The following is a 22,857-nucleotide window of genomic DNA, read 5'->3' on the forward strand; positions in this document are numbered from 1 at the left end:
AGCAGGTGCCTCTGGAGTTGGAACAGGCATCTGTTTAACAGTACACAACACTCAACAGTTCAGGGTAAGGTGGAAGGAGCACCATATACAACTGAAACTGCAGCAGGAATTTAGGGAGGCAAATTATAATTATCCAAGCTGGATATGGCCTGAACACCAAGCTCACACCCCAACTCCAGCAAAAAAGACAGTGAGGTCTGTGCTTGACCCTAGTGCTTCATGATATGTTTAGTAAAGCCTTTTTTACTGCCAGACTTCTGGCAGCTAAGGGTTAAAGTCAATTATCAGGTGATGGGAAAGCCAAAAGACAGTTATTTGACAACTGAAAAGTAAAGGTCAATAATTTTCTTAGAAATGTTCTGTACATAGGGTACAAGCTGAAAATGCATAGCCTGTAATTAAAATCCGTCCATCTGTCAAACCTATGTTGGTGTACCCAGGGAAAAGTTAGGATGTTCCTGTATATTGGATAGGAATGTTCAGTTATTCAAGATTTCTGGTCCCAAGTATCCCCTTTTATTAAAAATGAATACATATATAAGAAAATAACCTCTGCTTGGCTTCTGTCAGAGCCAGCAGTATTTATATTAGAAGGTCCTGTGTACTGCCCAGCATGGTGTTCTCTCCTAAATAAAATCAGAATTTCTCAGCTGTATGTCATTGGCCCTGTTCTGACTGCAGCTAAAGGCTCCAAAGGGTTGGAACTTGTGCTTTTTGGTGCAGGAGGATCTGAACTCTAACTCCACAGCTGCTGTGATGCTCCAGGTGGGCATGGTGTGAAGTTTTAAGGACCCACACATTTGTTAATGAAAAAATCTTATAAGTGGGAAGAACTTTAATCTCTCTAATATGTAATTGCCTCATCTTCAGGGAGGGAGCAAAGTATCTGTGGCCGTCCTGAGGCTTGTGGATCTGGGACACAAGTGCAATGGAAAATACCAACATGGTAGGAATACAGTACTTGGATCTGTGGCTTTCCTTCCAAGATTATACAGAGGGATAGAATAATTCTGCTCAGACCCAAAGGACTCTGGCCAAGATTTTCAAACACGGCTGCCTAATGTTAGGCTCCTAAGGACATATTTACGCATCTAAACCAGTGACCTCACTTTCAAGGATGCTGAACACCCAACACCTCCGACTGACTTCTATCAAAAGAGAATGGAACCTTTAGTTCCAGTGGGCTGGGCTCCATCACACACTGTACACTTCCCAGTGCTTTCCCTCTTCTATCACTAGTTGAAGCCTGCAAAGGAGCTTGTAAAAGTCAGCTTCTGCTGACCACTCTTGACACTTTTCTATTGTGATCCACCCAGTGCAACTGAGTCAGGGGGCAGCCTCTGAATATCATGATCAGTTTGTGTGACCTGCCTTGTATCCTGCTGTATCTCTTGGCTGTACAGCTCCTGAGAGCAAGACAAAAGTCTTCTGCCTGGTTCTGTCAATGGTTTTTCTTTGAGGTGCAATGTGTTATGCTCTCCATACATAAAGCTGGCTACATTTTGGCAGTGGGTGATGAATCCCTCTGTAACTATATCAAGGCTATGGGTTCTCTCAGGATGAAAAGCAATCTTTGAATCCTCCTCCAGCAGGAGGTCCAGTGCTGCTAGGGCTGCAGCAGGGGAATAGCTTTTGAGGTATTGGCCTCCTGTTCATGTAACCAGCTTAGCCGGAGTGCTTCTAACTTCCTCCCTGTGACCTGTGTAAATATACCACAGATCAGATTTAAAGAGTAGGTGTGTGTCACCAAAACCACAGACTTGCCTGAGGAAACTCCCTGCCCTTTGAAATGCCGTGTCATCCCTGGCTCCAGGAAGGGAAGGGGGTGGGGGGTTGTTGCTGTTTTTGTTACAAAGATGATGAAAAATAGGAGAAATTTTTGAGAAGGCCAATGAAAATTATTAGTGGGCTGGAGGAACTGACGTGAAGAGAGATTGGAAACCTGACTATGTATTGTTTTCTCTAGGGGGAATGATAGACATCTACAACGATCTGATGTATGTAAACACCATAAAGAAGGGGGAGGAACTAAACAAGATCAAACTGAGCATAATTGGGAAACATTTCCCTTAGGTGAGGTCTATTAGCCCCTGGAATAGTCTCTCCAAAGGAAATGATGAAAGACTCATTGCTGGGATATGTCTAATATGACTCTTTCAGCCCTTTTATGGACACTTTTTCAAACAACTATCCCTTGTCATACAGCAATCTAATCCAAAGGGCAGGTACCGAGCCCGGGTCTGATTTCAACTTCACCAGAGTGATTCTAAAGCTACTCCTGATTTATGCCAATATAAGTGAGAAAAGACTAGGGCCCATACGTTGCAAATTGACTGTAAAAGTGACATTTTGAAGTTCAATTTATTACTCTCCGTGATTCCAGATCAAATATGGAGCACTTACAAGTAAGTAATATAGTGTTTTCTAACTGGTAGCCTTTGCAAACTTGACCTGGGCTGTGCTCTCAGGGTTAAGCTGGGATCTTTCCTGCTTGGCCATTATTAAAGCTTGACTTCAGATCCATTCCCCAGGTGAGTATCGTACAAAATATTCCTCTTTGTGCTCCTGAACTGAGCAACACTTTCAAAGCAGAAAAACCTCACATCAGACAGTTCTCAGTGAGCCCTGTAGTTTTTCAGACTTTTCTCACATCATTCAGGCCTCTGCTGCCACTCTATGGCCGTTATAATCACTGCAGTAGAGTGGATTTTTCACTTCCTTTCTGCGTGTGCCTCCACTGATCCCAAGCTTTTGAACTGAAATCACGGAATGAAGCAGCAAGAGGGAGCATAGTGCCCATATTTTAGAAAGTGAAGAAAGAGAGCCCGGTCAGCCTCACTTCAATCCCCAGCAAAATCATGAAGCAGGTCCTCAAGGAATTCATTCTGAAGCACTTGGAGGAGAGGAAGGTGATAAGAAACAGTCAGCATGGATTCACCAAGGGCAAGTCATGCCTGACCAACCTGATTGCCTTCTATGATGAGATAACTGGTTCTGTGGATATGGGTAAAGTGGTGGACATGATATACCTTGACTTTAGCAAAGCTTTTGATACGGTCTCCCACAGTATTCTTGCTAGTAAGTTAAAGAAGTATAGATTGGATGAATGGACTATAAGGTGGATAGAAAGCTGGCTAGATTGTTGGACTCAGTGGGTAGTGATCAACGGCTCAATGTCTAGTGGGCAGCTGGTATCAAGAAGAGTGCCCCACAGGTCGGTCCTGGGGCTGGTTTTGTTCAATATCTATATTAATGATCTGGATGATTGGATGGATTGCACCCTCAGCAAGTTCACAGATGATACTAAGCTGGGGGGAGAGGTAGATACACTGGAGAGTAGGGAGAGGGTCCAGAGTGACCTGGACAAATTGGAAGATTGGGTCAAAAGAAATCTGATGAGATTCAACAAGGACAAGTACAGAGTCCTGCACTTAGGAAGGAAGAATCCCATGCACCGCTACAGGCTGGGGACCCACTGGCTAAGCAGCAGTTTTTCAGAAAAGGACCTGGGGATTACAGTGGACGAGAAGCTGGATATGAGTCAGCAGTGTGCCCTTGTTGCCAAGAAGGCCAACAGCATATTGGGCTGTATGAGTAGGAGCATTGCCAGCAGATCGAGGGAAGTGATTATTCCGCTCTATTCGGCACTGGTGAGGCCACACCTGGAATATTGCGTCCAGTTTTGCTTCCCCCACTACAGAATGGATGTGGACAAATTGGAGAGAGTCCAGTGGAGGGCAACGGAAATGATTAGGGGGCTGGGGCACATGATTTATGAGGAGAGGCTGAGAGAACGGGGGTTATTTAGTCTGCAGAAGAGAAGAATGAGGGAGGATTTGATAGCAGTCTTCAACTACCTGAAGGGGGATTCCAAAGAGCTTGGCTGTTCTCAGTGGTAGCAGATGACAGAAGAACCACCAATGGCCTCAAGTTGCAATAGGGGAGTATAGTTTGGATATTAGGAAAAACTTTTTCACTAGGAGAGTGGTGAAGCATTGGAATGAGTTACCTAGGGAGGTGGTGGAATCTCCTTCCTTAGAGGTTTTTAAGGCCCGACTTGTTAAAGCTCCTAGCTGGGATGATTTTGTTGGTGTTGATCTTCCTTTGAGCAGGGGGTTGGACTAGATGACATCCTGAGGTCTCTCCCAACCGTAATCTTCTACTATTCTCTGGAGGTGCACTGAGTTCCGCATTCAAGGAACATCTTTCCCAGTGCCAAGCCATGCTAAGTGTGTCTCATCTTGGAGCACTAGTGTTTGCAGATTTTGCCTGTGTTAAAAAAAATCTGAACATTTTTCCTGGCTCAGATCAAATTAACTCAGCACTGCCCCTCAGATAAACTTTACCTCTAAACTTGAACCCAAACTTTTATGTGGCAATTTGGATAAATTTAGGTAGTAGTAGAATTTTCATTCATTTGATTTCTGCAGGTGTCTCTGTGCTTCCAGCAGCAAAGAATCCTGTGGCACCTTATAGACTAACAGACGTTTTGGAGCATGAGCTTTCGTGGGTGAATACCCACTTCCTCAGATGCATGTCATGCATCTGAGGAAGTGGGTATTCACCCACGAAAGCTCATGCTCCAAAACGTCTGTTAGTCTATAAGGTGCCACAGGATTCTTTGCTGCTTTTACAGATCCAGACTAACACGGCTACCCTCTGATACTTGACTCTGTGCTTCCAGTTTGTGAATGAGACTAGAGACACTAAAATTCCAACCAGAGGGTAAGATCATTGGGGTTTTCTTGCAAAAAGTGGCTTTGGGGGGAATATCCCATTTGCTTTGTCAGTTGGCACAGACCTTGTAAACAACCTTTAACCTGGCACCATGCATCGTGATGCCATTGCTGTAAGGTCAGTATTGCTTCATTGCTACAGGCAAGGAACTAAAAGGAACCTCCCTTTTGAATCAAGTCATTAGGAACCATGTTGGTGCATGTCTCAGCTGGGAAACATCCCCTGTCTGAGCTGAGTCAGTAGAAGCAGCAGTGGGTGTAACTTGGCTGGGAGATGTCTCCTTCCCCTGAGCCACTCATTAGGAGCCATGCTAAACATGTTAGCTGGGAGCTGATCTTTGCAGATCTCCCAATGTGCTCAGAAAGAAATCTGAACATTTGTTGCTTTTTGGACTGGATGACCAGTCAAGGCCTCTGTTATCATGAATGACTTCCCTATTGAGTCAGTCTAGTGTATTTTGGCTCTGATTCATTATTAACCCCCTCTCTACAAAACATCAGATTTCTATGCCTGCAATTTTTCAGCTGTCACTTTTATTTTACATTGCTCCTTATACAGCGCTCATCATCATAGTATCTGAGCGCCATCCATAGTACATTAAGAAACATGACTAACATTGTCGTGCATTTGTTCTCTCATCCACTACACCAGAGGGAATGTATGCAGTGGATTATCTTGATTTGGAATTCAGTTTTTATTGTGTATATATATATATATATATACACATACACGCACACGTATATGTTGATATTGTTTATAGCAGAGAAGGCAGGTCAAAGAAAGTTTTCTTGCACTTACTATATAAGATGGTGAGGTTTACAATGGTCCTTAGTTCCTGGGAGAACCTCAACGTCCAAAGCCCTAGATCTCTGTATGTCTGAGAAGCCCTTAGGACCAAGAGTGCAGGTGTCTCAACAAGTAGGTCAAGAAAGTCTGTTCTGGAGAAGGTCCAGAATTTCTCGGCACTTGTTTATGTAACTCTTCTGCCCCTCTGAGTTGGCAGCAACAAGGGCCGAGTTCAATATCCGGGGTTCCGTTTCAATAACACAATGTAAAACCAGCTCAAGCCCCCACCGAATGACCTGGGACAATTACATACCACCTCCCGAGCGTCTCTAGGAGGCAATACTTCCCCCCTCGCAAGCACAAAGTCCGAGTCTAGCAAAATCCTTTTAATAAAGGAGGGAAACAAGGAGGCATCACATTGGAGAAACACCACAAACCGGATTATAACACAAACCATAAGCAAAAAAAGCAATCCACCTCCAAGTACGTTTGGCAATGTCCTTTCCCCCTTAGCGTCTTAAGTCCAATCACCCCAGAGTTCAAAAGTTTATCTGCAGAGTTTTACCCCTGCCCCAGCCTGGGTGGAAATGGGGGGCGGGGCGCACACAGGATGTTAAGGGGCACCTTACTTGGGCCGCGGCCAACTGCTCCGCCTCTCCGTGGAGTTCTGCTGCAGCCTTCACCACGACTGGCTCCACTCCACCAGCTGTGCCACTCCTCCAGCTGACCCGAGAACTGCTTCAGTCGTCCCCACAAACTGCTCCACTCCACTCACTGTTCCATGGGCTGCTCCAACATGGTGCAAAGTGCTCTGCTCTGCCAGCTACTTAGCAATAGATCTTCAGGCTCCCCCACTAGTTAACACAGCACTGAGTGATCTCAGCTCAGTAAACTTAGCTCTTTTAGTGATTTCAGCTCTTAATGATTTCAGCTTGTAGTAGGGGAGCCCCGGTGCTGGTTCACCATTGGCCCAACGTGAATTCAGGTCAGCAGCCTCTAGATGGACTCCTAAAGGATTCAAAATTAGCTCTGCTCTTCAACAGTGGAGAGAGGAGGATGTGCAACTGGTGTTCCAGGCCCTCAAAAGGGGCCCACACCATCAGGTACACACACCAACCCCCAACCTCTCTCCATTCACTGGGAGTTGGCATCCATGTCCCTTGTCTAGCAAGTGCTACTTAATGGATAGTGAGACATCTCTGTCATAATGCAGTCTCATAGTTCCTTATTCACATAATCAGGGTGACAACACTTTATTCCTTCTGCCCACAAAATCAGAGAAATTGGGGATCTCAGAGCTGTCAAAATAACCATTCCAGGCTGCCATGGGCTATGCTAGGTGGGGTGGGTGTGCCAATGCAAATACCTGAAATTCCTTTCCACACTCCTTTCACCACCAGATGTCAGGGTAGAGCTCATCCTGACTCTGCTTACATCTAGAAGAAGTTGGATAATTCTGATATTCTGCTAGAAGGCTGATTTAGATACATACATTGTTATAGTTATTGTAACATACATATATTGTTACAGGAAACTTAATGGCTATGAGGGCAGATAAGAATTATGTACAGGTATTTAATAGGTATATAAGCCAAGAAACAAAAAGAATTCTTTAGGGAGGCCTGTGGGGGTATAAATAGAGAAGAGGAAAATAAGAAAAGAGAGAAAATTAAGTCTGGATACCAGGAAATATTTCTTAACAATGAGTGGTCTTTGAGTCTGTAGGGTAGTCTCCCCAAGGGAAGTGGTGGAAGTTCCATGACTTGGAACATACCTGCACTGGCCTTAGGGGCTGGCAGTAGACATGACTTTAGACAACTCTGGCCATCTGTAGGTCACCTGTAGGCACCATTCTCGGAACTGCATGTCCCTAGGAGGGGAATATAATCTTTCCAATTGGCTGGAAGTTGACTCTAGACAAATTCAGACTGGAAATAAGGTGTACATTTTTAACAGTAAGAGTAATTAACCATTGAAACAATTTACCAAGAATTGTGGTGGATTATTTCAGGGAAGTTCTATGGCCTGTGTTATCCAGGTGCTCAAACTAGACCACAATGGTCTCTTCCGGCCTTGGAAGATATGAATCTGTAACTTCACAACCACTATTTTCCATTTGCAACATGAAATGCAGCTATTTATTTTTCTTCTGTGACAACCCCCTTGCCCCCTCCTCCAGCACTCCCATCCACACACACATATCTCAGAATTCATTCCTTCAAAGGAGGAGTCAGTTCCCTCTGAAATTCACAGGCTCAACCATGTGTTCCGGCTGCTTGGAGTGTGAGAAACTTCAGTCCTCAGAGTTCTTGGTTGCTTGGAAGACTTCTTTCTTCTGTCATGTTCTCATTTAATTCCTTCCTGGCCATTTGGTGGGGAAGCTTCTCTCTTCCTCCCCAACTGCTGGGATAACAGGGTGCAGTGGGGTAGGACTAGGGTTGCCAACTTTCTGTATATTTGCTTGGGCTATCACATTATCAGACTGCAAATTGCTGTCTGACTTTGGCAGACTAAACTGGCTGGGGGAGTCCCTGTGCTATGGTATGTATGTGACCCAAGTGCCCAATGTTGGCAGTGGATGGGGGTACACAGTTACAAGTCTATACCAGAGGATTTGCTTAGACAGACATGTTTCGCCTGTGATCAGCATAATATTTCACCGAAGGGGGCTGTGTGCATAGGCTCCGGCTTCCTCCAAGACTGGGGGGTGCTCAACTCCCCCGCTCTGCCCAAAGTCCCCACCCTGTCCCATCTCTTCCCTCCCATTTCTGCCCCTCCTCCCAGCATGCCCTGTCCCCGCTCCAGCTGAGCGCAACAGGCAGGAGGTGCTGGGAGGGAGGGGGATGCACTAATCAGTGGGGCAGCAGGCAGATGGGAGGCTTTGGGGAAAAATAGTAAGAGTTATATAACATGTAGAACATTTTGTTCCAAAGTTGCTGGAGGTGAAGCTGGTCATCTGGGGTAGAGTGGTTCTCATGGCTAACTCACTCAAGAGTGGGAACAGCTGACAATCTATTGACCCAGCCCAGCCAAGTGTTTACACTGTGACAAGGTGTAGACTTGGACATTTACAGAGCACAAAAAGCCCAAGAAAAAGGTATTGACTCGAGGTTAACATCAGGGCAAACTGAAGTTAACAAAACACCCTACCCTGGTTATGAAAAGAGACAAAAGGTCTGGAACTGTCTAACAGGAGAAAGAAGGGCCCATGGCTGTATCCATTAGGGAGCTGTGGGAATGGCACCTGTAGGCAGTGGCAATGTGCAGAGCCACCTGACCACAGCTCCCATTGTCTGCGGTTCCTAGCTAATAGGAGCTGGCGCTTGGGGCAGAGGCAGCAGGCAAAGCCCCGGTAACTGCCCCTATGCCTAGGAGCCAGAGGGAGATTCTGGCTGCTTCCCGGGAACCATTCAGAGCCTGGCAGGCACCCTGCCTTCCCCACTGCAGGCAGCCAACTGGACTTCTAAGGGCCCAGTCAGTAGTCCCTTTTTGACCAGGTGTTGCGGTCGAAAACCAGACACCTGCCAACCTCATCAGAAATAAGGGGCACTAGCAGCAAAGCTGTGAGGTAGGGGGAAGAATGTGCATCTGTATTTCATAAGTGCATGCTATGACTCCTCAGACAGCTGCAGACAAATGGCCTAACTTGCAGGCTGGGGAATCTTGCTCACCAGTTGAATTTCTGTGGAGCTGTATCTTTGTTCTTCCAGAGATTTTACAGTCTGCTTAGATATATTAAGATGGTATCTCTGAGGGAGTGCATCCAGAACTGCCGAGCTGCTGGCTCTTCTCAGCTTTCTCTCTTTGCAATTGCCTCTTTCTGTCATTCCCCTGCATCAGAAGCGCAGTAATCTTCCAGGCCACTTGGGCCACGCCCTTCTTTGCATTCCAGCCAGCAGTCTCAAGCTGTTTGAAGGGGATGCCCAAGTCTGATCTTTCCCAGTGACTTTCTGGTGCATCTGTTGCATGGTTGTGGCTCACAAAGGGGGAGTGGATATTTCCCTGGCCAGAAACATACCACAGCAGATACCAGATTGAGATTCATTCCTGCTGCTTTTTGCTCTCCTTTCTCACCCCAACCCTGCTCCTTTATGACATGTTTCAGAGAGACAGAGGGAAGTGAAGTTAGGACCGGCACAATGTGCCCAATTGGCAGCCCAGAAGATTGAAATCTTCTGTCCCCAGAACAGGTGCAGTATAGGCATAGCAGGGCAGTTTGCCAGCATGCTTCATCCATCACCGATGTGCTTGAGCCCTGCAGTCCTTGGCCTTCTCTGGTGAGGTTGAGAGTGCCACTAGGGAGGGATTATGCTTTTTGTAGCATGAACATGTGTCTGCTAGGAGCTGAACTGAGGACTATTAATGTGTTTCATACAGACACCACCAAAGAGCCATCACTATCCCAGCCAGCTCATGGCTCAGGTTAAATCCCGGGATAGTATATTTAGGAGGGAATGGTTTCTTCTTCAGTCACTGCAGCCCTTGCCTGGATATTATGCCTGGCATCTTTAGCCTAGAGTTTAAGTCATTGTTGTTAGTTGCATACAGTACTGCTTGCATTGCTGGGTTTTTATTTTATACTTCTGTCGAATGACAAAGCTGATCTTTGCTTTCTCTTAAAATCATTTTAGTGTGGCCAGGGAGGTTGAAGTGCTCTCCTACAGGTTTTTGTATATTGCCATTCCTAATGTCTGATTTGTGTCCATTTATCCTTTTCCGTAGAGACTGTCCAGTTTGGCCGATGTACATAGCAGAGGGGCATTGCTAGCATATGATGGCGTATATTACATTGGTGGATGTGCAGGTGAATGAACCAGTGATGGTATGGCTGATCTGGTTAGGTCCCGTGATGGTGTCGCTGGTGTAGATATGTGGGCAGAGTTGGCATCGAGGTTTGTTGCATGGATTGGTTCCTGAGCTAGAGTTATTATGGTGTGGTGTGCAGTTACTGGTGAGAATATGTATATAACATATAATGGCACAGACACTCTTTCCCTTCTTCTTCCCAGAAACAATGTTGCCTTCAAGGCTGTAATTACTCCATCTGACTCAGTCTGAGTTGCCACCTCACAGATTATAGACCTCCTTAGAGGCTTCCTGCAGCTATTGACTCTTTTGCGTTGATACAGACCTCTGTGGGAAAGGTGCAGGCTGTTCCTGTCTGTCAAGGAGCATTCTGGACCAGCTTGTTTCGGGAATGGCAGATGTCTCAAGGAATTTATTCAGCAAGACTCCGGGACTCCAAATCTTGCCTGGTAAAGCAGAAATTTCACCTTCCAAAGGGGGTGTACAAACTACAGTATGTGCTGCTTGGCCATGAAGAAAAGAAGCATGACCTGGGTGGACAATGTCTGCAAATATCTGAGGATGTAAATGCCAAAGAGGTTGTGGAATTATTTAAGATGATAACTAGGAATAATGGAGTAGCATTGAGCAAAGAGGAAATGTTCAGGCTGAATATCGGCAGGCATTTTGCAGTAGGGTTTTTGGCACCTTTCTCTGGAGCACTGAGCTCGGCTTGTCTGTTAGGATCATCTGGGTGTAACCCACAGGATCCATTTCTCATAGTGAAGGGCAGGAAATATGATGGACTCTGCCCCACAAAGGGTGACAAACAGAACGGGATCCACATGTATGCATACAAAGGCTTCATCTCCACCTGTATTGAGCAGCAGGGTTTGTGCAGGAAAACAGACTTGGCTCTTAGGGCTTGGCTACACTCGAAACTCCACAGTGCTGCCGTGGGAGTGCTCCTGCGGCAGCGCTTTGAAGTGCGAGTGTGGTTGCAGTGCCAGTGCTGGGAGAGAGCTCTCCCAGCGCTGCAAGTACTCTACCTCCCAGCGCTGGAGCACTGTTTACACTGTCACTTTACAGCGCTGTAACCTGCTGCACTCAGGGGGGTGTTTTTTAACACCTCTGAGCGAGAAAGTTGCAGCACTGTAAAGCGCCAGTGTAGCCAAGACCTCAATGTTTATAGCATCTACAGAGCAACTTGGTGGGTGTTACAGCCTCACTATCTTATCTTTCTTTTTTACTATGGAAGAGATTGTGGTACTCACAGAACTGAGTGGCTGATGGCACTAGCTAGAGTGGTATATAGTGCAGGCACATGGGGAGCAAGCTTTCCCTTTCCTCCAGTGCACTTCATTTCTGACCTGCATTCCCCTGCTGCTTCAGGCTTGGGTTTCTCCGCACAGCTCTACTGAGGAAGGTCCAGAGAGGGATGCAGCCCCATTTCTTGCCACCCCCCATCCCATGACCCCACACACATCTGTCGAAGCACCTCTGTCCTGAATTACAGCACTCTTTGTTGTTTCAGTCTTGCTCTGTATTGCAGCTCTGCCAGTGACCTCACTCTTGACCCACTATCCTAGGCCTGGGCATGACTTAGTACACCATGCTATATTACATGCTGCTAGAGGTGATTTACATGATCTTTTTAGGAAACATGGGAGTGCATCTAATCTGTATATTTGCTTGGGCTATCACATTATCAGACTGCAAATTGCTGTCTGACTTTGGCAGACTAAACTGGCTGGGGGAGTCCCTGTGCTATGGTATGTATGTGACCCAAGTGCCCAATGTTGGCAGTGGATGGGGATACACAGTTACAAGTCTATACCAGAGGATTTGCTTAGACAGACATGTTTCGCCTGTGATCAGCATAATATTTCACCGAAGGAGGCTGTGTGCATAGGCTCCGGCTTCCTCCAAGACTGGGGGGTGCTCAACTCCCCCGCTCTGCCCAAAGTCCCCACCCTGTCCCATCTCTTCCCTCCCATTTCTGCCCCTCCTCCCAGCATGCCCTGTCCCCGCTCCAGCTGAGCGCAACAGGCAGGAGGTGCTGGGAGGGAGGGGGATGCACTAATCAGTGGGGCAGCAGGCAGATGGGAGGCTTTGGGGAAAAATAGTAAGAGTTATATAACATGTAGAACATTTTGTTCCAAAGTTGCTGGAGGTGAAGCTGGTCATCTGGGGTAGAGTGGTTCTCATGGCTAACTCACTCAAGAGTGGGAACAGCTGACAATCTATTGACCCAGCCCAGCCAAGTGTTTACACTGTGACAAGGTGTAGACTTGGACATTTACAGAGCACAAAAAGCCCAAGAAAAAGGTATTGACTCGAGGTTAACATCAGGGCAAACTGAAGTTAACAAAACACCCTACCCTGGTTATGAAAAGAGACAAAAGGTCTGGAACTGTCTAACAGGAGAAAGAAGGGCCCATGGCTGTATCCATTAGGGAGGCAATACTCTGTCAACGTCTCATGAGAAGTGGATCCCAGTACTCTAGACCTGTTACTTGAAGTACTATATGGACTGACCGTTGATGAAAAATATCCCATTAGACAGGAAAGAAACTTGTTAATAATTATAGGCTCTAGATTATGTTTTATATTTTTCTTTTATCTGTAGTTATATATTTCCAATCCTTATACTTGCTTCTATTTGAATCTTTACCTTAAGCTTTGTTAAATAAACTTTAACTTCTCTTTGATTTTACTATAGACATCAGTAAGTGCTGTGTGCTAAGGAGAGTGTTGTAACTGAGGTCAAACTAGTGAGCTGGTGGGCACTGTTTCCATGGGGGGCAGTGAATCTGTGTTCACTGCGAGTACCCAGAGGCCAAAGGACTGGGCACTTGAGTGTAATGCAGTGGGGTGCACAGACAGGTTTGCTGGATACATGCCCTGGGGCCAAAGCAGAACTCTGCGAGCTAACTACCTCCAGAAATTTAGCAACAGGTTCTCTCTGCTCTTCCTCAAGAGGTCACTCAGGAAGCCTAAGGGCTGGGGAGTGCGAATTGCTAGCCTGCAGAGGGAAAGAGTGGGCAATCAGAGCCCAGGGTAGGGCACTTGTATTGCCAGCAGCCAGTCATTTTGGGTGAGTTTCCCTCGGTGGGCACAAACAAGGCTCCCTCGACCCATGAGCAGGTAGTAGCAATTCACCTGTACCCATGGGTAACCTCAAAAGTGTCACAATGTGTCACCTGACCTTGTAGCTTATGCCAATGGGCACATCATATTTTCTTTGAACATTATATTAATTTGAAGCTCTTGTGGCAGCTTATAAAAGGTTGGGGAAAATGCAGTCATGCTGCCTGATTGGCTCACGACTAGGAGTGCCTACCTCCAGGCAGATGGTCAGAAAACAAGGCAGACACCCTAAATGGATGTGCTATAATTAGATCTCACCAAGCCAGTAACAAATGTGAAATCCTGAACCACCATCCCAGTCTTACCATGGAGTCACAGACAGTCCCCTTATACTCTCCAGTCTATCTTGCCACCCAGGCAGGCTGGACTATGAAAAATGGTCACTTACACCAGAAATCACACCACATTCAGGTAGCTCCTAGTCCCAAGAAACCAGTCACTTACCTAAGATCTTACACCAAAGACAACATTGGCAGCCAATTTTATACTAAACTAACTAAAGGTTTATTAGCTAAAAAAAGGAAACAAGAGTTATTGAGAGCTTAAAGCAGGTAAAAAGTATGCACAGGTGAGTCACAGTCTGTAATTCCAAATGGCAGCGGAGATGTAGTCATCTGCCAATTTCCCAAAAGTCTCCCAGGGCTACCTAGAATAACTCTGGGGATCTCCATCTTCGCATTCAGTTTTTCTGGCCTGTTGGAATCCAAACAGGGCAAAGATGAAGGATCTTTCTTTAAATCCATACTTATAGCTTCTTCTCACTGAAAACAAGCTGCTAGGTTCACTACCCATGTGGGCTCTTCCTTTGATGCTGGAGAGTGAGGAATGCATTTAGAGTCTTTGACCTCTGATCATTACACACAAAGATCACTTGCTTTGATCACTTTTCTGTTAAAGTTCTTCATCTGCATTCCACTAGGCTTCTTTCTCATTTGATGGGTTAGTTACAGGAGTATACACAATGTAAATGTTTGCTATTGCATAATAACGGGATACAGGTAAGTGAAAACAATGCATGTACTATCCCATTAGTTTTCATGAAGTTTCAACACCAAATATACTCTTATACATTTAACAATCACTTTAATCTATACTAACATACAAGTGAATTGGCCTGGGGCTTTCGCATGAGCTGGTACCTGATCTGTTAGCACCATATGTAGGATTTGGGCACTTAATTGGGATCTTCTTTAGACTAGAGCATGCTTAGGATGTGTAGTCTAGTGGTTAGAGCAGGGGTTTGGTGGTCAAAATTTCCTGGGTTCTATTCTTCTATCTTCCACTAACTTGCTCTGTGACTTAAATCAATTGCTTCCATACTCTGTGCTTTGGTTGCCTAATCTATGAAATGGGGGAAATGATATTTCTCTCTCTCCCACAGGTGTTCTGAGGCTTGATTCATTAATGTTCGTAAAGCTCTTTAGAACCCTTGGACGTAAGGCACTATATGAATACAAAATATTAGTATTAGGTCTTTGTTTGCTGTCAGCGGGAGTTACTTGTATCCTGCACTGAGAGAACAAGTCCTCCAGGAAGCAGATATGTGGAGTTAGAAGGTGCTGTTCCACTGAGTAATAGAAATTCAATACGGAAAAAATCTATTGGGCTAGGCCTCTCCACTCTGCCCAGTACAGGTTTGTTCAATATAATCTGTTTTCTAGGGGCTTGTCTATATTGTTTTATTTTATTCACAATTTTCTCACCATAGCCACTAATACAACATAGCTCATGCCCACAGTACCCTCCTGTACAGTGTTGCATCCTCTGCTGTTAAACCTCTCTCCTGTTAACTGGAGCTCCTTTTCATCAAAACACTGAGATAGTCTAGTGAGGGGAAAAAACTATGAGCTTTATCAGTCATTCCTGCACTGTATGAGCATTCACACAGCACTGAAGAAACTTCCAAAGTCTTGTTCTGGCATTCAGTGGGCTCAGTGTGAAAACTGAGTCGATCCCTGGTGTATTTCTTCTTTGATTGTTCCGAAGTCCTTGTCAGTGATGTTGAGGGGGTATCTGCTCAGTATTACAGAACTGCTTTAGCATTCTTTCTTAAAACAACAGAGATTCCACTTGCTTTTCTGTTTGCCTAGAGCACCTGAACTGTCCCCTATAGTTCTTTCACTATTCCAGCTTGAATTCTACTTTCACCCAGATTCAAAGGGCCTTCTTCATCTTTCTTTTATAAGTGTGTAAATCCAGAGTAGCCACATTGAAATCAGAGCACGCACAATTGCATAAAACCAGTATGTGAAATGAGAACTAGGCCCAAAGTGTTATGCAGTGCCCACTGATTGTGTACTTCTGTGTGCCAGAGAAAGATGAGAATGTTAGCTAACTCTCTTCTTTAACAAAAATCACTAATCTAATGTATACTGGTCTATAATCATGAAATCTGCTGGTGAATCTGAAATGGAAATACAGCATTTTACAATCATATGAAGAACATATTGAAATGTTTCACTCATGTTCAGATATGACAATGCTGTGGCCTGGCAGTGGGAAATTAGTGGGAATTTGACTTGTTACTTTGCAATTTCCTACTATTAGCAATTTCTACTTAAGATTTATAAATATTATAGAAATAACCTGGAATCATAAATTACTAGTGGAGCCAGAATTCTGTTTCCTTCGTGACATTTTTATCAAGACTACAAGGGCTTTTTAAAAATGGACTACAGTTCCCTTGCTTATGCAGAAATTGACCTTATAGAAAGTGGATTACTCATGCGTGTGCCTGTCTACCTTTCTTAGACATTTCTAAGCTGTCTATCATTTTGGTAATAAAATATTGCATCCCTCTTTTTTTACTGCTTTGCTGACATGGAAGAAAGTGTTTACTCTGAGCATCTTATTTATTATAAGGCTCTAATCTGGTGAATTTTCTTGTTGCAGGATCTGGGAGTCTCCCTTGCTCCAGGCTGCCAAGGAAAATGATGTCCAAACCATCCAGAGACTTCTCACCTGCCATACTTGTGATATTCATCAAAGAGGTAGGCTACTCCATATGCTTTCCATGACTAGGATAGCTGCAAGGAGAGGACACCTTGGGACTGAGAGTCTGGAGGATGGAAATACTTCTCAAGCAGTAGAATAGGATGATCGTGGCAGGTTGGGGTGAAAACACTCTTTGCATGAGGGTAAAGAGTCTTCTGGATTGAGTGTGTTACTCTTGGTAAGATTCACCTCACCAGGCTGGCAAAGGAACTTATGACACATATATATGACTCCCTCTCTCCAGGTGCCCTGGGGGAGACAGCTCTTCATGTGGCTGCCTTGTATGATAGTGTGGAGGCCGCACAGATTCTGATGGATGCAGCTCCAGAACTTGTCAATGAAGCAATGACATCAGAATTCTATGCAGGTAAGAATGCCAAGATGAAAAGACTTGGGCGGAGGCTGCTGGAATGGCTGGGAGATATGGCAGAGTAGCTGAGATTCTATTAGCTTTGTGTCCAGATTCCTAGATGCCCTTTATAAAATGGTCTGTTTCAGGGAGTCATATTTTACTGTTAACTGCATTTTCAACAACCCATAGGTGCTGTTGTGTTCCCAACAGATCTCCAGGAAATGAAACCTATGCCATAGTCCTTTAAAAGAGAGTGCCTTTAGAGGATCATTTTATCCTTGGAGGATATCCTATTCCCAACTATCACCCCAAAAGCTGAGATCCAATCATTATATCTGGACTCCTAGCTAATCAGGGTCAAGTTTTGGGTGGAAAACCTCCAAAGAAAGATCTAAGTGCTGGAGGAAGTAGTATTGATTCAGTAGGTGATGCTTTTCCATCTAAGTTATTACTGAACCTAGTGTCCCGGTGTGGTGCTAGAGGGAGATATCCTACAGGGACTTGTGTGATTGATTCACTAAAGGTTGGTCTCCTCTCTTAGTCAGTACTGGCCCAAATACCTCACATGTTGTTAGGAGGATGCAATACTGCTGGAGCAGCCATCTTTCAAAGGAGACATAAAACCTAGGCCCTCCAGAGTGGGCTTATTAATTCCAGGGTTTGTAAATTACATTCTACCTTCATTAATTCCCTCTGCATTTTCACTATGATATGGATTTTTTCTGTAGGGTCTACCGAGAACTGTGTTGTCACTGTGCATTGTTAAAGAGTTGCCTCCTTTTACCCCAGAACCAGCTGCATGCTCAAGTAGGGGATGGGGAGTCAGGAGACCTGAATTCTAGCCACCATCTTGTTATTGAGCAACTCACTTAATTTCTCTGCATTTAGTTTCAGGCTAGTGATTCCAGGCTTTGGACACGGGCTAATGAGAGGTTTAATTGATGAACATTTGTGAAGTGCTCTGCTAGAAGGTGTTACAGAAGTGTAAAATATGAGCAGGAGCATAAGTGGAATTAAAGAGGCACTAAAGCACTTCACTGAAAAGTGGTGAGAGAGAAGTTGCAAGTGTAATTAATTTAACAGCAATTAATTTCACAGTTGCAACTCCTATCTAAGGGCTAAGACACAATGAAAGCTGTATTGGTGAAAATACTGGGCAAAATTCTGTTCTTTAAGCTGGGTTTGAATCCATTGAAGTCACTGGGACAGTCAGTGTAACAGAGATAAGAGTTTAGGCTGCAATTTTCCAGGGACATTAATCACTCACATGCAACTGAAATTCCATGGGAGCTGGGCAGGTGACTTACTTAGGGTCCTTTGAACACCCCAGACTTTGGCCATTGGGTTTCTCAGTTATTTACTAATAAAGTGGCCTTGGTTGCACAGTGGATCTCTGAAGTGCCTCTGGTCCCTAGGGTGCAATGTTGGCATTACAAAACGGGTGTGATTGTGCGTTGCAGGGGAGACTGCTCTCCATATTGCTGTGGTGAATAAGAACTTCAAACTTGTGAAGGCGATGCTTGAGAAGGGGGCTGATGTCAACAACCCACGGGCCACCGGCTATGTCTTCAGACCCAGCAGCCACAACCTCATCTACTTTGGTAGGGCTCCATCTGCAGACCTTGACTGCCACCAGACTCTTCTTCTCTGGTACACTCTGAGTTTTGTGATCTCTCTGGATCTGGTATGGTCTGCTCCCTTTCTGTCCCTCTCTCTGTCAACAAGGCCCCATGTGCTCTGGGAATTCCTGGCTATGCAATACAGACCTTGCTGAAGAATTGTGCTGTAGAAGTTCAGCTTTCATTTTCTAAAAAATGTTAGATCTCTAGCCTTTGTGAAGACCACTTGCCCTAACATGACCTGAATGAAACCAATGGAGTGATGTCTGCCTGAGTCTGCAGCCAGCCTGTAGTAATAACTCTGTGATGAGCCTACTTACCCATTCCTTTCATTTGGGTGCTAACTCAGAAGCCTAATGATAACAATTATTACGCTATTGTTTCACTCCCAGACAAGCGACAGTTAAAACTGAAGTTTTATTAACTTTAGTATAAAAAACCAAAGAAATACATCTTGCACAAGCTCCATTACTGCTCAGTAGTTTTAGAGCACACCCATCTCTGTGTCTGCAACCAGAGCATCCCGTTTGACCCGCTGAGCAGACTTTCAGTCCTTAAAGGGATAGGGCACAGGAGAACATAAGCCTGACATTGACTTCTGAGGGCTACACTCCCCACTCATAAATGTAATGTCATCTCAATATGCTATTAACAAAATATATCATACAGTCCCTCCATTTGACTTATTAGCAGTCATCCAAGTTCCACAAACTTGTAACAGTCATTCTCAAGTTACGCTTTGAGTATCTTCTTCTGTAACAAACTCTGGTACTGACTGAAACTTTCTGCAAGTTTCTTTAATTTATTTCACATTCAGCAGAAAGTTTCTGTGGCAATTTTAGTTCCATTATCCAACTGAACAGTCAGTTCTGAACACCTCAAATTCCCAAAGAAATTCATATCTTATGGAATAACAGTTCCTATACAATCAGTGCTATAACCATGTTATGCCAAGTTACTGGTCATATGGCAAGCTAGTTAGAGAACATACCTCTCATTGTGTCTCAGTGGGTCACAGCTGAGGATGCCAGATTCAGTATAAGCTGCTGAGAAATGGGGCAGACTCACCTCAAGCTGGTGGTTATTCTACCAAGCCAGTAATGAAAGTAAATTTCTGGCTCACCACACTGGTTAACACGAAGTCAGCCCTTATTTCATCACCCCGACACTAGACTTTGTGATGAGTGGCTACTGAAAACCAGTTTCATCAAACCAAGGTTTCTTCTGATCTCAAGAGATGAGCCACTTAGCCAGGTAAATATATAGCTCAGATCTTAGCCAATAATCACACTGCTGCCAATCTGTTAGTAACTGAAATTTAAAGGTTTATTTATAAGAGAAAATAAGTAGAAGAGAGTTAAAATGGTTAAAGAAATCATGTACATATATGAGATTGAAAAGTTCTTATATCAGGTTTGAAGCAGTGATGAAATAGACTGCTAGTTTGCAAATTTCTCTGTGGAACTTATCTAAACAGCTTGGGGTCATCAGTCCTTGATTATTATTGATTAGTTTCCTTGTTGTTATAGGCCCAAGATGGAATCCAGAGTCACATAAGCAAGTCACGTGCCCTTACATGCTTTGAAGACTCACAGAAGCAGCCTTTACTCATATTCTGGCTAACATGTCCACAGACAGGCTTAGTGGGTCCAGAGGAGCTTCTTCTATAGCCCATTGTGAGTGTTAGGTGTTCTTTAATGGTCCATCAACTTGAATAGTACATTCACAATGTGCTGGCCAGATTGGACGTAAATTACCTAGGGGATGTTATCCCAGGAGCAAACACATTTGGGATATAGATCTATATAGCCAATATTCCTAACTTCAGATACTGTGTTGATACATGGATATAAACAGGATAATCATACTTAGCAAATCATAACATTTTCATTAACACCATACATGATATACTTTATATACCATTTGTTGCAATTGTCTAACAATGGCAATATTAATTATATAAATTGTCATGTTTCAATCATACAGCATCACAGTACTAAGTCAACATAATTATAAACTATCCAGAGCTATCAAATATTTCATTTCCCAATATTACATCAGCCTTGGATAGAAATGTAAGATTAGGTCCAGGAATAGGCACTTGGTATGGCATGTGACAAACACATGGATAACTCCATGATACATTCACTGGTCCAAAAGTTGGATTTAGACACTTATAAGTAGGTGTTCCTAATCATTCATATGTCAGGGTATGGCTACACTTGAAATTTCAAAGCGCTGCCACGGCAGCACTGCGGGAGCACTGCCGCGGCAGCACTTTGAAGTGTGAGTGTGGTTGGAGCGCCAGCGCTGGGAGAGAGCTCTCCCAGTACTGCACGTAAACCACATCCTTTACAGGTGTAGCTTGCAGCACTGGGAGCCGAGTTCCCAGCTCTGCGGCACTGATTACACTGAGGCTTTACAGCGCTGTATCTTGCAGCACTGAGGGGGGTGTTTTTTCCACCCCTGAGCACAAAAGTTGCAGCGCTGTAAAGTGCCAGTGTAGCCAAGGCCTCAGTGTCTTTGGGCTCTTCTCCCCCTGGTCAGGGGACTTCATGTTAGTGGATTGTTCTGGTGATCTCTCCTCTTGTGCACTACTTGTTCTGACATTTATGTTTCTCTAGAGCAGGTGTGAACATCATATCACTCTGATCAGCTGCTTTCAAGTTTACAGAATCAACTACATCCTCAGTTCCCAGGCCTCTGCTTCTGAATTGAGTGTCTGTGCTATGGGCAGTATCTGGTACCATGGCGTACCGTGGTTCATCTTCACTCTCACCATAAGAATCATTGGAATCCAAACTCCTGTCCTTATGTTATCTCTTATTCCACTAGCTTCCCCTGTTTTCTGTGTCTTGTGCTGTGGTGGGTTAGAGGATGGAGTTATATCCCTGACTAAGAAGTAACAGGAACATAAAAGATTGCAGTGAAGAACTCTAACACATCCTTTCTCATCATCTGCTTTTACTTCATAGACTGAGCTATCCCCTTTTCTTTCAAGTACTACATGAATCTTATCTTCCCACTAGGATCTTAATTTGCCTTTTCCTCCTGTCTCTGAAAGGTTCCTGACAAGTACTCTGCCACTTGGTAAGAGAGCAGCACCATGCACTTGTGGAACTTGTGGATGACTAGATGATGAACTCGTGGATGTTAGATTTTTTTAATATAAATGTTGAAACGACATTACATTTCATAAGAAGGAAGCACAGTCTGGATATAGAAGTAAGGCTTTATTAGAACTAAAACAGAACTACATAAAACAAAGGGAAGCCATGTGCTTCTAGCTGTGTAGCTGGTGAATCTGACTATGGAGTGTCTCCAGCCAGTTCTCACTAGCCCCAATCCAGTTTCCGCTAACATGTGCTCTGCTCTTAAAGGCCCAGTAGATGCTCCTAACACATGAGGGCGGAGTGTGGCACACATAAGCAAATGTCAGGATTTGATTTGCCTTTGCCCTTTAAGAAGTGAAGGTCTGTTGAGGGATAATCAAAGGAGATTCTCTGATTGTGGAGGCAGGGATGTGTTGTGTGTGCCTGTTCTAAAAGGATGGAGCAGCAATGGGACATGGGCAAGCTGTATTTGTGTGTATTTTTATACTGCATTTAATTAAACTTCAGTCATCAAACTGCCAACATGAGGAAAGAACACATTTCATATTGTTAATGAAGCTAGGGGCTGGTGCCTCATCAGGTGAATTGCAGCAGCAGTGTTTGACTATCTCTTCAGTAACTCTGTAGCCAATGATCAAGTCTCTAATTTGGCCAGCACAGGAACCATCAAGATGTGATCATCTTTGCTTAATTGGAACTGGACTTCAATCCATCCCTTGGAAGGGATTTCAGTTTCAATGGCAGCGTTAAAATGAAGCCCAACTTCTACAGTAACTCTTCAAGCTTTCTAAGGTATTTCCCTGAGATATTATTTTCCATCCACCAGGGGCATGCTCAGGAATTTAAATTTGATCGCTTTTGGAGGGGTATGTTGAACAAATGATGTTCTGAAGAAATACAGTATACCTGCACTATAATGAACTCCAGGATCCAAGCCATTTGGCTATTATAGCCAGGTGTTCATTATAGCAAAAGAGAAGGAGGGCACATGTCCTCCAGCACTGGGGCCGTGGCATTGGCAGAGAAATCCTCTGGCCCTGGGGCTGTGGCAGTGTCACAGAGCTCCTGACCACTCCAAGGGCCCCCCACCTCCCCTGCACCTGGACCACCCTGGCAAGCCTCTGCACTCAGAACCTCTCCCCACTGAGTCTCAACCAGCTGTACCCAGACCCCCAGCCCACCAAGTTCTCCTGGATCCCCTCTGGTGAGTCCCCCACACCCAGACTGCACTGCTGGGCCCCAACCACTTTCGCCTAGACCTATTTCAGAATCCCATTGCCCCTGCAACCAGAACCCCCGAACCAAACCCTGTGCATCCAGA

At 44.6% G+C, this 22,857-nt stretch overlaps 1 protein-coding gene across 1 annotated transcript in view; it reads left to right on the forward strand.

The window, feature by feature from the left end:
- LOC115636507 (transient receptor potential cation channel subfamily V member 6-like) overlaps positions 1-22,857 on the forward strand; it is an 82,545-nt gene that overhangs the window by 36,868 nt on the left and 22,820 nt on the right. The window contains exons 2-4 of the mRNA XM_030536673.1: positions 16,351-16,448; positions 16,697-16,819; positions 18,265-18,405. Coding sequence (XP_030392533.1) covers positions 16,351-16,448; positions 16,697-16,819; positions 18,265-18,405 — 362 coding nt within the window. The remainder of the gene's footprint in view (positions 1-16,350; positions 16,449-16,696; positions 16,820-18,264; positions 18,406-22,857) is intronic.

Source organism: Gopherus evgoodei, chromosome 1 (genome assembly GCF_007399415.2).
Source record: "Gopherus evgoodei ecotype Sinaloan lineage chromosome 1, rGopEvg1_v1.p, whole genome shotgun sequence".
In the NCBI taxonomy this organism is placed as follows: domain Eukaryota; kingdom Metazoa; phylum Chordata; order Testudines; family Testudinidae; genus Gopherus; species Gopherus evgoodei.